Here is a 16,122-nt window from a genome sequence, read left to right as displayed (position 1 = left end):
TACGTTGCATTATGTTCATAAACTTACATATGTAACATACTTATTTTAACTCATAGCAAACTTCTTTTCCTGAACCTACGGACGTAGTTTTGTTTCTAAACCTATCCGAGTAGTTTTTGTGCATTTATTTTGAAAGTCTACCCAGACATTGCATTTTATTATTATTTTTCAAAGTTTACTGCAGACCCTGTACATGCAAAACTGACACCAGAGAGGCTGCTGCATTGAAAGAAAACATGCAAACGTAATTCTAAACATTATCTGGATGGTTATAGTAAAGTTGTAAGTGGTTATTATAATGCTTTGTAAATGGTTAATAAATACCGTGTCGTGCATCTATAAACATTACTTTGCTGGCCATTATGAAGTTTCAACTGATGTTTATACAACCTTACAGTTACTTAAGTGGTTAACAAAGCACATATAAACATTATTTGAATGTTTGTGAGCAGTAAAATAACTATTTACTAAAGTTTAATTGACTGACAATTTACCATTTATTAATTGTGGTTATTATGAAGTGTTACTGGGACTTCTTTTCTTTTTGGATGTCTCTAAAAATGTGAACATATCTCATATGTTCTAAAGTTTTGACTAGTAAAAATAAGTGCATGGTTGACATGTCTACTCTAAATCTAGTTGATGCTACGGCCGGCATCACCTACTAAAAATGTCTATGTATGCTCGTATGGTTACTTTACATTGCAGAGGTCACAACCACAACATAGTGTCGATATATCAATAAGCGCTGAGCAAAGACTTGCATGTAATGTGAAAGATGATCATTATACAGAACGAGCAGAGGATCATTATGGCATTTTGTTCCCACTGAGGTAACACTCACATATTAGCAGGGAGCTCTTGGGCAAAATGGCACCTATTATATTTTCCACAGTTATGAATAATTTCACAACTTTTCAGCTGTTGAAAAAGTTTATCCAAAGTTTGGCAGCACACATGAGCAACGTATCATACATGAGTGGAGTCCCTCAGTGCCTCTCTTCATTTAACTAGAGAATGCTTCACACAGCACAATGGAAATAGATCCTCTTAAATACAAAAGGGTGATACAGTAGACGCGTTGCTCTTACAAACAACTGAACAAGGGACTGTAAAAAAAACAACAAAAACGGCATCATGGGTAAAATAGTCAGGATGTGACATGTAACATTAGGTGCAAACTCTGCAATTACACAACAAAACAAACCTTGAAAGACAAACAGAGACAGAACAACTGTAGAATGAGCTCCTTCACAAAAGTTCCTAAAAAAAAAAAAAACACTAAACTCTTCGCTCCAACTCAGAGCAGCAGCACTCAGTCATTCCCCCATCTCTCCTACTTTTCACCTGTGTCTTTCTATCTTAGACTCTTCCAGTTCATTTTCTTCATTCATCCTCTCCTCTTCCTTGCATTCATCCCAGTGGACACATTATTTTTTTGCCTCCACCGCTCCCTCAATCGCTCTCTCTCTTCCTCTCTCCTCTCCGGCGACTTTTAGCACTTTCCCCTCTTGTCGCGCTGTTGGAACTTCCTCAGCCGGCGGCCCCACAGGTCCTTCCAAGGGATGAGCAGGCTCCCCTTGTCTGCCACCACGCCGCTCTGCCCGGGGGAATCATCGTCTGTACCCAGGAGCAGGTACTTCCTCCCGGGCTTGATCTTTGGGCATTTGCAGGCCACGTCTTTGGCGCGCACCCACAGCAGCTGGTCCCCGCGGCGGATGCGGTGCTCGCCTTGTTTGTACACAGAAATGATGTTGACAGTGAACTTCCACCACTCGCCTGCCTTGTCTCCTTTCAGAACGTGCACTTGGACAGCTGGTGGAGGAGAAGAGAGGAGAGATTTGTAACATAAACCAGGGATACTCTGAGCACATATATCAGCTGTAAACTTTTAACACCACAATGCAATTCAGTGTTAGCAAGCAAGCAGAGATCTATAGTTAAAATATACTCTCAACAAAAAGATAAATTACAACTACTAAATTATGAACGCTTTTTTTTTTTTGCTCTTATTTTCTATGTGTTGATGTAAATGATCTCAGACTTTTCTATGAACACAAAAGGTTTATTTTTCTCTGATTGGTTCCCAAATGTGTTAATGATGCTGATTAAACATCATGACACTTTTGAAAGCACTGACCTACGGCGATTTCCCACAGGACAGCAGATACTGATTTTTTTTCCTCTGAGGGCAAAGTCATGACCCGCCACTCTGCCTCTATTTTAATTTCATAATTCATTCGAACATTTATGAAGAGTTTTATAAAGCCTTACATATGCAGTATAATATCATAGTTGATTATTGAGTGCTTGAGTACTTACATGACCTTCATATATAGTGTTAAAAATCAATTTAAATGAACACATTTGGAACATGACGTAGTGTTGATGAAGGTGTACTTGAGCTCATCTAATAGGCCGGTGGAGCACATCAAACAAAAAAGTTTGAAACTACTGACAAACTTTCACACCTTCTTTTTTAAAGTCTTGGCATCTGAGGCCACAGACAGATGCCAACACTTTTACACAACTTTGTATAAAAGGTCCAATAAAACCCGCTGTATAAACATGACCCAGAGATTTCTGTCTTTGTTGCGTGTCACCCTCCCTTCATCTCTGACCTCTGACCTTTCATTGTTGCGCTCCTGAGCATACTCCCTATTACAGCAACAGTTGCCATAGTGCTCCCTGTGCGAGCACAAAGGTTGCTGGCATCGGACATCTGAAAGCACACTTCCCTCTGAGGAGGAGAGAAACACTTTTCCTTCAGGTGGCCAGGCGGATATCGAGAGAAGTGGATATTGAATACTTTCTGTGCAAAAATAAATGACCAAAAAGATACCTTTTAATAGAAGAATAGCACATCTGCTAACGATATAACTTCTGAAAGAAATCTCTCCAGTTGGTCTATCAGGTGTTAAAGTGGACCCCGAACATCTGAACATTGTCAACCTCAGGCTAAATGCAGCTAAACCTGGTAACTATTGGAACACCACTTGAAACGGACATTTTCATACCAGGACATGAGTAAAGCTCCCTTTCGCAGAAAATCCCCTGCACGGATTCTCCGTCAGATGAAGCAGCTATTACTTCATCACGCTGATTGCAACAAGAGGCAAACAGCTCAACGGCGATGGAGCTAATCTGTGCTTGAAGTGAAGTGCTTTACCCCGTGGGTTTAGCTTGGAATGTGCTATTAACTTTTAAGTGTGTGAGGGGGGTTCACTCACAAGTGTGAGAATTAATCAGATCTGGAGAAGATTGGAGAAGATGATGGGAAAGACTCATTCAAACAAGAGTAACAAATCTTATATTTATCTTCTATCTAGAACTCATTAAATAGTTTAACCATTAATGCTTAAACAATTCCTGTGCATTTTATTGCATATTGTGGGGTCGTGGGGCACTTGCAAGTAAACAAAATACTGATCTTTTCTTTTTAACTTGATGTAAATACACAATATTTATTTATTCAAGTTCAAATTTCTAGCATTTATTTTCAGAACACGTCAGAATTCCAAACATGAGTTCTTCTAACATGAAGTCTTAAGACTTCAAAGTTGAAAAGTTGAATGAATGAACTGTAGAGTTTAATTTACAAATCAAAGTTTCTAAAGAAAAATGATCAGCATATTATCAGACTTCCCAGTATGCACTGTTTGAGAGTCAAAACTCTCCTGAGACCATTCTTTTTGAAACACACTGCGAACCATGATGAAGGTTTATATTGAATTAGTTAATTAAAAGTTCATAAACATGTTAAATATTACATATTTTAAATGTTTGTCAGTTTGACTGAAGACTTTGTTCAACCTAATATCTTAAGCGTATTGAACATGTCCAACTGAATCGATATGAAGTTTGTTTGACTAGAAAAGTTTTGACTCAGTTTATCTTTTGAAATTTGAAAAACTTAAATTTTTAAGGCAGATGAGACACTAACTGAAGTATAACTGAATTATTATCAAGTTTATTTATTTGTTTTGAAAACCTCAACTACCTCAACTTGAATTTTCAAATCCCGTCAACTGAAAACTTTAAGGCAGCCCAGACACTAACATTCGTTAAGATAAAACAAATAGTTTGTCATGATATCCAAAATGTATTTCTGTATTATCTTTTCAAACAACTAGTTAGGTTTGCCTTTCTTTGCCTTTCTGGCTGAACATGATCACTTTTGGTGTTCATCAGTCGTCCTCTCTCGCTGCCAAGAATGAGGAGAACCGGAGGAGTGGGGTGTTTGAGTATGTGTGTCAATGCATGGCGTGAGCAAATTGCACACAATTTCAGAAGAAAGAAGGTTTGTTGGGCTGAGTAGAGCGAGCTCTCACAGCCCTGCCATTCATTGCAGCCCTCTCCTTCATCCAGACACATAGAGGGTGTGTGAGAGGGGGGGAGGAGGGGCCACTATTTGTCTTCCCAGCCACAGAAAAGTTCCAGGAGAATCGGGATGTGTTTCCGACCTCATGAGCTATCCGGGTTCTGCTCCCAGAGCCCCATCCAACTCCGCAGCGTGAGAATCCAGCGGAGATAGCTCTCCTGTCCAGGCCGAGGAGGAGACTCGGTTACAGCGTCCAGGCTCAGTCTCTCTGTCAGTGTCTGCCTCTTTTTTTTCTTTCTCTCTCAAGTATGTTCTCAGTCTGCGCAGTGTATTTAAACACACACAAATCCACACGCACACACCTTCTGCCACTTGGTCTGAGCTAAATAGACACCAGAGAGAGACTGAGAGCGCAGGGTCAAACAAGCTATTACAAAATACTGCATGCTGACACTGTTTGGTGAGACGGACAGTGAGGGAGACGAGATAAGTGTGAGATGATCCTGCACTCGCACAATAGCTGCCAGCCGAGCCTCCCTCACAGCCAGACTTCCAGCTGGGTTTGTCTTCTTTGGGCAGTGTGCTGCGGCTTGACACTGCATGCCACCAACAAGCAAGGGCTAATGAAATTAGAGCTCGCTTAATTACCGCACTGAGGCCCCTGTCCCCTCTGGTTATCAGCTGAGTGAATGATCAGGGACCTGTTACCCTTGGGTGAGCGCAGAGGGGTGGCTGGGGAGGCTGGGGGGCCTTGCCTTTGAGCACTATCCCGGAGCGTCAGTAAACACGCGGCCCTTTGATTCATTGTCCTCCTGGTGGCAGGGAGAGGGAGGGTGCGTGTATGCAGAGGCGGGTGTCAGGCGAGAATATAATCCCTTTGTGTCGGTCGTCTCCGTAGCTACGCCAGTGATGAAAAACAAAAATTGAATAAACAAAACATATTTCTTTCTCTCCAGGGTGGCAATCCGTCACCGTCTGCCTAATTTACCACCTGTTTGTGCCCTGAGGAATGGGAGCGCACAACTGTGTTTAAACAGGGGGCCCCTTCCCGTGACCCCCGGGGGCCTGCATCACCACTCACACATGGGGGTTGTGGCCCCCGAAGAACAGAGGAGAGACTCTGAAGCCCCACAAAAGCAAGGCGACAGGCCTGAGAAATGAATTATACAGAGGCAAAGGGAACGCATGCTAAGCAATGATGTCTGCCATACTGCTTCGGCGCGGTTCAGGCAGAATCATCTGCTTCCAGACTTTTTTGAGGAACTTCAGAGAAAACCGACAGGAACCGCCTGCTTTGCTTGAATCAGCCTGACTGATTTATAGATGCAGGGCTTGTCTCAGCTCTGACGATTAAGATTTAAATCAGTGGAAATATGAATAATGGCTGCATTTGGCAACAAAAAAATGCAACAAATGGCCTGAATTACTGTCTACTCAGCTGTAAGAGGGAATAAAATAAATTTGGCCAATTTTCAGTTGGATGCCTTTTAAAGTGTATAAAGCTGTTCTTCTGACAGACTGATGAAGTTTCACCAATGATGATTTTGAATGGGAGACAAGTTAGTCATCTCTGAAAGAAATTAACACTACGGGAACTGAAAGTTTTCTAGAAGAGTGAAAGCTACACCCACATTACTACGTTTTTTTTGTTTTTTTTTGGTGTCTTCAATACTCCAGCTTTTTAGAACACCTAAAACAAAGACGTTTGGAAATGCTGCTGGCCCTGTTTCAGTTTTTAAAAATCTGGGGTTGAGTTTCAGTCTGGACGGGCAGAAAGACTTTTGGAAACAATGATGCAGACACCCACGTGTGCTTCCTGACTGGGTCGTATCAGTCACAACCTGTCATCCCCTGATTCGCCACACCACAGCCCTTACAGATGCTGCGAGGCTGGCTGTTGCTTTAATGCCATTACAGATCTTTACCTGCCTTTTAATCTGTGCCTTGATTACCTTGATTACTGGACTTTGCTGTCAGACGAGTCAACAGCCACAGCAGCCAGTGAGCATTATCTAATGTTACCGTTACTGATGTTTTAAGAAAAGAGACATTCCTTCTCTGTCCTAGAGTTTGGCTGCAACACGTTTATAGAAACGTCACCTTTCTTTTACCAACGCTCAGTAAGTGTTTGGGAACTGAGGACACTAACTGCTGAAATTTTTGAAGGTTGACTTATTTCTCATTCTTGCTTAATATACGATTTCAGGTCTTCATAATGCGCCACACATTTTCAATGACAGGACTGGACTGCAGGCAGATTAGTTAGATACCTGAACTCTTTAACCATGAACCCACACTGTTGTAACACATGTCGAAGGTTTCTTGTCATTGCCTTGCTGAAATAAGTAGGGACATCTCTGAAAAAGTTGTCTGGATGGCAGCATTTGTTGCTCCAAAACCTGTATGTACCTTTCAGCATTAATGGGGCCTTCACAGGTGAAACAGTTAGCCATGTCCTGAGCACTGACACACTCCCACACCATCACGGATGCTGGCTTTTGACCTTTGGCGTGGTAATAATCTGGATGGTCCTTTTCCTCTTTAGTCAGGGCCACAGCAAACTTTTTCACTTTGCATCAGGAGTGTTATTATGGACTTAGATTATTCCTAAAATGGTGCCGGAAATCCCATCTGGATGGAGATTGTTTTCATTTCACATTGTTCGTTTAGTGGATACAACACTTGAGAAAAACCTGGCCGAAGGTAAAAGATATCCTGTGTAACACTGGATCTGCCTCAAAGGTTTTTTTTTTCTGTCTCTGTGATTTACAGATGTGGCTCCACTGATAACTGACAAACCACTATATTGCAATGATTAATGGTGCAGAAAATCCAAAGAGCAGAGTGGATCATTTGCCATGTGAGTGAAAGTAGAGCTACACAGTGGGATATTTTACCGCCGCCTCATATCTTCCTGCGTTGGAATTACAGGTATGATGCTCTTGTATTGTTCTGGTTTTTGTTGAGGGATAATGGACCGGTATCATCAATCACTAAAAAACATTTAAATATCTTATTTCCTTCTTGTTCTGAGCTGTGAGACTTGTGAGACGCAGCTGTCTTTGCTGTATTTTGGTGGTCTCAGTAACTTAATTTATAATTTCAGATCCTGTAACGTGATATTTATTTACCTGGCACGGTATTCTTAGATGTATTTCAGCTGCACTACTTGTTCTGTGAATTCATCAACAACATAATGATCGTGATCACTGTGTGTCTTGGCTTCTCTTATCACTTTGGGGTTTGCTCTAAAACGTCTCAAAGTTTTGCCAAATGCCTCAGGGTGACTTTGCTGGACAAAGCTTCTCCAGTGTCTACCGGGGTTAGGGTTAGGGTTTAACCTAAGTCTAGCATATGTTAACCATAGTTCGGATATCCACAGTTTGATGGAGCCAGGAGGTGCAGAGGCTTAGCTCAATACAGTATATTTAGGTACAGCAGATAAACAACAACATATCTTAGGCAGTCCTCAAAGGAATGACTGCACATTGCTCTGCCTGTCCTGTTAAGTTTTGAAAATGACTTTCAGGAAATATTCAGCTTGTTCATGTTTCATTTGTATTAGGTGCCAGCACTGTTTCAAAGTATGTATACAGTTAAAAGAATAGTTTGACATTTGAGGCAGTATGTCTGTTTGCTTTCTTATTGAGAGTTAGATGAGAAGATTGACACCACGCTCATCTCTGTATGGTTAAATATGTAGTTGGAGCAGGCAGTCAATTAGCTTAGTGTAACACAAAGACTGGAAACAGAGGGAAACAGCTAGCCTGGCTCTGTCCAAAGCTAACAAAACCCAAGCAACCAGCAGAGACCAAGTCACTGCACCCAGCCAAGAAACACACATAACCTCCATAAAATGGCAAATTCACATTTTCATCTTCAGTTTTGGTACTTTAAACAATTAAGACATAATGCGTTAGAGGTCCTAATAGGCATGTTAAAGACTAGAAACAGGATGAACAGCTAGCTGGGCTCTGACTAAAGGTAACATAATGTGCTCGGCAGAGTGCTGCAAGAATGAGTATTACAATAAGGAAGTGAGTTTGTTTATTTGCACCTCTGGTTTGCTCGTCATAAAGACAATGGGATAAGAGACCTTTTTTTTTATGACATAAAATACGTCAGTAAATACCCCACTTATGAATTTTGAAGCTTTTCCGCATCTTAACGTCATCATGCCGAGCACAGGTCACTTAGTTAGGGTGACGTTCAGTTATGTGACTGTGGGAGGTTTTGTTGATAGCTGAATGTTAGCTTTTTACCTCTGGTGTTTGCTTTTCACTAATTCCAAATTCAGTGGGAAAATCCCACTGGCTTTTTGTTGGGGGAACCAGAGTGATGCTAATTTCTTTGCTAGCCTACAAAATATGTAATCTCTGCAGAACTCTACAGTACCTGTAACACATTATATCTTGTTAATTAATGAGCTTTATGGCTGCACCATGTCGCCGGAGCTGATAGCTGCCATTCTAGACGCTTGTTATCCCGCCAGCAGCGTTTCAGCTCTCTGCATTCCACTCCACTTCAAATAAGCCCGGAGTCTATTTTTGACGGATGCCGTGTCAATCTGCACAGAGCAGATCGAGCAGGCAGGAAGTCAGACACTGAAAAAGCAGAGAGAATCCGGAAGAATGCTGGTGGAGGCATGCAGCCACGTGATGCATGGGTCAAAACGGCAGTGAAGATGTACCATGCCCAGTCGAATTAACCGGTTAGAGGTGCTGAATGGTGGATTTTATTCTTGGGCAGAACCAGGCTAGCTGTTTCCACTTTTCATGCCAAGCTAAGATAACTAGCTGCTGACTACAACTACTTGTTTACCTGACCAACATATGAATGATATTGACCTTCTCATTGAAATCTGAGCAAGAGAGCAAATAATCATATTTCCCAAAATGTCAAACTATTCCTTTAAAAGTTCTGCTCAACACCAGTTGGGATTCAATTAAAGACACTTTGCGTGGCAAATCACATTCTATCCAAACTTGGATTTTCAAGTCTTCTTCCATAAATTTGCCAAACAATATACTGTTGTTCTAGGTAATTTTTTCTTTTCTTGATTTCATGATTTCCTTACCATGAACATCTGGTAAGGACAGTGGCTAAATCTATAGATCATTTTGACAAATATTGCTTAATTCTGTTTGGCCCCAGCTGGGTGGAGCTCCATCCTTCTCTATGATCTGTGTTTCACAATAGAGGTGTTTTGTCAGACTTATCCACAGTTTCTATGTTCATATGACTAATAGTGATTTTTTTTATTAGTGAGCGTAAATGCTACCCATGATAGAAAAAGAGAAATATGTCAATGAAAACACCTGTGTTTCACTGATTGACACACATACTACTGTGCGATCGTGTCAGCTGTGTCAGCACAAGAAATGAGTGACAGCATGTTGGCTCACAGTTGTGTCTTGGAAAGCTCAGTTTTTCTTGTCAAGACTTCAAAAATGATCCACTCTGGAGAACGATTTTTGAAAACCTCCGTTTTCGGGGGTGGGAATTGTCAGTGCGGCGTGTATGGAAGCCCACAAAAGAGAGAAAATATGTTTTCAGATTAATCTGTATTAGCGGACATTGCCTCCGGCTGTGTAAGTAAGCCATCACAGAAACATGGAGAGCAGCAGCAGGGTGTGGATTGGCTTTGTTCAGGATCTGATTAATTGAGACATCTGACCTCTTGACTGCTGGCTGACGTCTGGCAGCGCACATTCCTGCATATTGGACTCACTCACCGTAGTCTTTTTTGCAGTACTTCTTCATAGTGATCTTCATCTTTCCCTTGGAAGCTTTACAGTGAGATTCACAATCTGGGGAAAGAGGTGAGAGGGAAAGGAAGAGTCAAAGTTAGATGGCACATTTCAACTTGCGATAAAAGGCCTTCTCTCATAAAAAGCTGTGTTCCAGCATCATCAGGCCGGGCTCCAGCAGGATGGACTTTAAATGTGGTCCCTTGCATCACACCATTTGTGCCCCCAGGGTCTCCAAGATGCCTTCAAAGTGCCACTGTGAAATGGATTATAGCTTACACAGATCCTCCTGTGTCTGTCAACACACTCCTACTATACTCCTCTCAACTTTTCCAGTCCAGCCCGCTCCCTCGTCAGTGTCCTGGCATGCATTGTGTGTGCTCTGTGGGCTATGGAGGTCGCCCCTGCACAAAAGAAGGTCACGGGGGAGAATTAGCTGGTGACCTACCAAAAATTAGCAGGGACCCTTAACAGCGTCTGAGCCACATGAGGCAAGAAAGTGAATACTCTGAACACGAGCTGAGGCTGAATGTTCCCTAGAGAAAGAAGCTCACAGAGTTATGATTAATGTCTCAGTGATCCTTTACACTAGTGTGTGTGCACCTGGGTTAGCTCGCCACAGGACTTTATCGATGGCCACTGCTGTCGCGCTGTCACTGCGCCAGGTACCTTTTGTAATGAGGGAGCTGGTGGTGGGACCAGAGGCCAAACTGAAAATTGAAATCATTTGTTCCCTCCACTTTCCACTGACTGACACAAATTGGAACCAGATCATCTCTGAGTGTTGCCCCCCTCCCACTCCGCCTCTCCCAGAGCAATAAGCCTTGTGCTCTTTTCTGGGGGGGTGGGAAAGCTGGGCTGGGCAGTCTGAAGAGAAAGGAGGGGGCAGTTGAGAGAGAGGGGGGACCTTTCAGCTTGCCTGAATATGGACAAACTTCATTATTTCTTCCAGCCCTCTGTCCAGTCTTCCCCTTTCTTCCCCATTATACTCTGTGTGAATGAGGTTGCCTGGGTAATGATTGAGGAAGAAAAAAACGCCCCTCTCCTCCCTCTCAAAAAAAAAAAAAAAAAAAAAAGAGCGGTTTGGGACGTGGGATGAGGATCGAATTCATGTATGTAGAGAAAGCATTTCTGCTGGAATGCTGGGCAGCTTTCTGGGGTGGCGGGAGAAATAAGAAAAGAGGAAATCCCAAAGTAAATGAATTTGACGAGTCCATATCGAGCATGCCTGATTTCCATGTAAATGAAGTGCTGAGGGCGGGGGGCCTCTTTATCTCCCGCTGGCCCCTGGGGGCCTTTATCATACCTCCCTTTGATAGCTGACGTTGCCCATTAGCCCCTTAGCGCAATCGCCGCACTGGGCCATTACACCCACAGCTCTCATTAAGGTCCAATCTCCTGCTGCGAGGACAAACGCCCCCTTTGTGTGTCTCTGCAGCAGTGCCACGTTCATTCTGCGGGGTCCCTGGGGACCACACTGCTCCTAATTTGGAGGGTGGTGACTGTGTGGAGTTTCTGACAGGAATCCAAACTCCACACAGCTTCGGCAGTCACTATAGTAGGAAGTGGGACTCACAACAAAGCAGAATGAAGTCAGTGGCGCCACTCTCATCAGACACTGATCGATGATCAGAGGTGACTCAGCCTGTTTAACCAAAACTTTATCTTGGTAAAAACTAATTAATGAGCTCTAATTTAATAAATAATTTAAGGGACAGTTCAGCCCAAAATTTCTCTTACCATACCTTACCTACCTAGCGCTACCTAGCGTGTGAGCTGCAGATTTTTTATGATATCAGCTGCAGAGACGTCTCCCTTATCTCTAACATTATGGCAATAAATGGCACTTGGTCTGCGGTACTCAAAGCACCAAAAAAAAAGAGGAAAAACTCAAGAGCAATGTGTCTTTCCAGAAATCATGACCCAGTTACTCAACATAATCCACAGATCTTGTTGTGAGCAGTTTCTGATAGAAAGAAAGTAGTTCTGCCAGATTTTAGCATAGAGTTAAAATAGTTCTTACATGAAACTGCTCACAACAAGGTCTGTTGATTATCTTGAATAAACAGACACTGATTTTGAGTTTCTCAGATGTACTTTTTGGTGCTTTGAGCTCCACAAGCTGCTAAAACTGAGCAACTTACACCAACACAGTCTAGATGGATAAATAGCACTAAAGGTAAGAGGAAAAATATGTGAACAGCTGCGGCAGCAGGTTTGCATTTATGAATAGTCATCATAATCAGCCAGTAAAGGACAAACACAGACATTAAACAAAAGCTGCAGGTAAACACTTTCTTGCAAATGATCTAATGTCAGCAGCCCAACATGGAGACCCTTGTCAGAACACATGAACAATAGGGTCGGGCAGGGCTTCGCTGTCGGCACAGCCAGCCTTGATTGAAATACAAACTGGTGCAAATGAAGCATGTAATCAGATTAGGGCTGAAACCCTGGGGAAGCTGCTGGGCAGGCTGGGAATACAGGCAACGAGGCCACAGGGAGCACTGGCAAAATATCTGGAGTTTACATTAGCAGCAGTCAGACCTCACTGACTCATGTTTTAGTGGAGGAGTGAGACTGTGAGCGGATGGAAAAACATGCATGTGCAAGAAATGCACATACAATTACAATTGTACCTTTAGAAGTAGTTACTTTAGTCCAATTGAGCTGTGATTAAAAAAAACAAGCACATTAATTTAAAAAAATACACTCGAAGATATGACTTTAAATGAGAAATCTGTAATATATTTGCTGTAATAAATCATAAAATGACTATTATGTATCATTAGAGCTGTGGTGTCCTACATTGAAATTTCTGTTACGCTTTTTAACTTGTACTTGTTTCACCTTTTCACTTTAATTTGACTTCAGATTAACGCTGAATGTTTGCCAAATTAGTTACTGTCTGTTTATGACTTGTAACAAATCATTAATAATCATTTAGAAGGAGTAGATGTTTAAAACAGTTGAATTGTGCAATGTGTCAGTTGACTCTGGCAGACAGTAAGACAGGCTGAACTCCACAGTGAGTCTTTTCAGAGCAGTGGACTTTTGTTGGCAGGATGGCGAGTTTAGATTTACATGAACAGACAACTGATAGTTATAAACAGCTGATCATCTAACAGTGTAGGACTCTTCCTCTCTTCTTCTGTCACCTTACAATGTTGTGCTCGTATTGCCTCCTGCAGTGTTCCTGCAGCCTGCCTGAGCTTCCTCAAGTCCTCGAGTATCTATAGTGCCTAAGTGACTGCAGTACTCATTTTTGCTCTATTAATCCAAGAGATGTTTTGTGTTGCTTTATTGTTTTAAAACCAGCAAAATATGTGCTGTGTTACTCACCTGATGGCTCCTCGTAGCTGCTGTAAGTTGCTGTCGGAGATGCAACTGGAATCTCTGTGACAAAGAGAAGAATACATACAGGTTTTACACTGTCATCATATTGCAATACATACAGAAATAAATCTTATGTGATGAGGAAAAATATGTAGCTCAATTTCCTGGTTATTCTCCTAAGAGCAGAGTTTTACCCCAAGTGACAAACCTTAGAGCATTCACGTATGAATTACAGGATTTAATGGGATGTCTTGTTAGTGAAAGCTGATTCTGACACACAGATGTGCTGAAAAGTAGTATCAAGACTGTGAGTTTCCTATTAATGTCCTGCTCTCTCCTGATTGTGGTATGTTGTAGGTGCAGAGAGCCAAGGCCGCTGGTCTTGTTAAAGTCGTAGCTGGCAGGGAGTTAGATATCACAAAAATTTAATATCGGTCTATTAAAACCAAAAGACATTATCTCAAAAAATATACGAGAAACCAAATATATTCTGCTCTTCAACAACCCCATTTCCTCCAACTTTTACACCACATTAGTTACCTTCCCAGCGAAATTAAAGAAATCCTGCTCCAGCAGGTTCACAGGTTTAAATGATCGTTGTGGATCCTGGCCAAACACATCACTCTAATGTCCACAGAGACCAATTTCCACACATGACTTTATCAGAAATGTCAAACCCAGCAACATGGTGGACAATTGTTGGTGTGTTCATGTCCTCCCAGACATCGCTGTTATCTTATCTGCTCATGCCAGGCAGCTACTTGATGCTCCTAGCTAAAGCAGCTACTAGCGACCCATCTCTGTTTCTGCGAGGCGTTGGCGTTTATTGCCGAGGGCCTGGAATCTGCAGGCAGCAGATACAGCCAATAAACATATCAGCCATCATTCCCTTGGACTCATTCTCGGGATTTATTGTGAGACGGACTGTTAACGGTGTTGAAGGCACACAAGGCCATGTTAGGCGAGCTCTAATGGTCTGTTTATCCAGGCTCTGGTTTAAACACCCAGATATCTATCCAAAATATCTCAAAAATAACACAAGATGAGTGTGAGCCACGAATTCATGCGTAACAAGCATGTCCTCCTGTCCTTTTCAGGCCTTGTCCGGAGGTACTTATCAGGCTTAGCTGTGGCTGATGGAGTCTAGGTGTCAAAAGCTGAGACAGTGGGGTTTGGCTAAACTAAAGGCATGGTTATTTAGACATTTAAAAATATCACAATCAATTAATTTTAATGGAACTCCGGCAATTAGTTATTACATAATTATTTTTAACTGAGGTGGTTCATTTTTCACAGTGAGCCATCTAAGAATTCACCTCTGAGGGTGAACTGGAGTCCAACTCAGAGGTCGCTATTGTAGCTTATTATCTGTGCATCATCATCATCATCATCCTTTATTCAGTCTTCTCTGTCTGAGTACAAACTGCTTCACAAAAGAGGTATGACCTTACAGACTGTTATGAGACTGCAGTGACTGGTACATATACTACAGAGAGGCGATGTCATTACTCCCATTCTGGTGTGCATCATGGGACCACTTTGGAAAAGATAAGAACGGTAGTCTACACTGAGAGACAAATAGTTTTTTTCCCATTTGAATTATGCCATAAATCACACGTGATGTTTGCCAGTTTAGAAGATAATTTTGCAAGACAAGAAAGTCCCAGTTTGTTGCAGGTTTGTTGTAGTTTAGTTTTTGTGTGAAACCGCATGTGTCGCACAATACACATCATTAACACCACCATCACTGTAACATTATCTTACCTGACGAGTGTCATTAGTGACTCCTGCACCATTTATCAGCTGGGAAGAGAAGGAATGAGCAAGACCCGTTGCTCGTGTGACTACATCCTGGTACAAAAGCACGCAGGCATCATAGCTTCAGCGGCTAATATTAGCTTTTGGAGGGACAGAGTCATGGTGTCACTAGTCTTTCTAATTACTTATCTTCAGAGCCTCTCATAATTCAGCAGTTTTTCAAATAATGGAAACTTTCTCGACTTGTAAAATTATCTTTTAAATTGACAAACATCATATGTGTAATTCAAGGCACTTTTCAAAGGAAATCAAAAAATTATTTGCCCTTCGCCATGGACCACGAACAGCTTTTGTGTTACCAGGGCAGGTAAAAAATGCTCTTGGCTGGTACATATCAAGCACTGCCTTTTTAGCTATCATTAAACCTTTAATATACAATTTCTGCATTAAAATATGTAGAAATGCTATTTTTTTTGGTCATGTGTTAATATAAGTCTGCCTTACTGATGCAGGGGGCAATGGGAGAGCGGCTCTGCTGGTAGCCCTTGGCACAGCGGTTACAGGTGATTCCCGTCACTCCGTCCTTGCAGGGGCACTGGCCTGTTGTCTGGTTACACGTCTTCCCTGCTGCTCCAACTGGATGACAGTCACATGCTATGGAGGGAAAAGAGGGGGGAAAAAAAGACATACCGAAGTAAACAACTTGTAAATAGAAAAATGAGAACATGAGTGGTTTACAAAACCAGGGCCATTACAAAACAAATATCAGCTTTCAAATGACTACAGTCTGTCTCTGGTCTGTCCTCTGCTGCTGACTCTACATATTCCATACAATAATAAAAAGTAATCTTAGCACTAAAAGCTAGTGAGAAATCATTCACATTAGAGCAGGCTGTGTTTTCCTTCCAGACCATCACAGATGGGGAACTGGGCCTTGCACCAGCATAAAACCTCAAT

At 42.0% G+C, this 16,122-nt stretch overlaps 1 protein-coding gene across 1 annotated transcript in view; it reads right to left on the bottom strand.

The window, feature by feature from the left end:
• Positions 1 to 277: 277 nt before the first annotated feature.
• ntn1b (netrin 1b) overlaps positions 278 to 16,122 on the bottom strand; it is a 54,798-nt gene continuing 38,953 nt past the window's right edge. The window contains exons 4-7 of the mRNA XM_084743445.1: positions 15,670 to 15,819; positions 13,414 to 13,467; positions 10,057 to 10,131; positions 278 to 1,815 (exon numbers count right to left, since the gene is read on the bottom strand). Of these exons, the coding sequence (XP_084599571.1) occupies positions 1,496 to 1,815; positions 10,057 to 10,131; positions 13,414 to 13,467; positions 15,670 to 15,819 (599 nt within the window). The 3' untranslated portion in view covers positions 278 to 1,495. The remainder of the gene's footprint in view (positions 1,816 to 10,056; positions 10,132 to 13,413; positions 13,468 to 15,669; positions 15,820 to 16,122) is intronic.

The sequence above is a fragment of the Lutjanus erythropterus genome, chromosome 19 (genome assembly GCF_056507025.1).
Source record: "Lutjanus erythropterus isolate fLutEry1 chromosome 19, fLutEry1.hap2, whole genome shotgun sequence".
NCBI classification, from domain to species: Eukaryota; Metazoa; Chordata; class Actinopteri; order Lutjaniformes; family Lutjanidae; genus Lutjanus; species Lutjanus erythropterus.
This window is presented reverse-complemented; position numbering and strand designations above follow the sequence as displayed.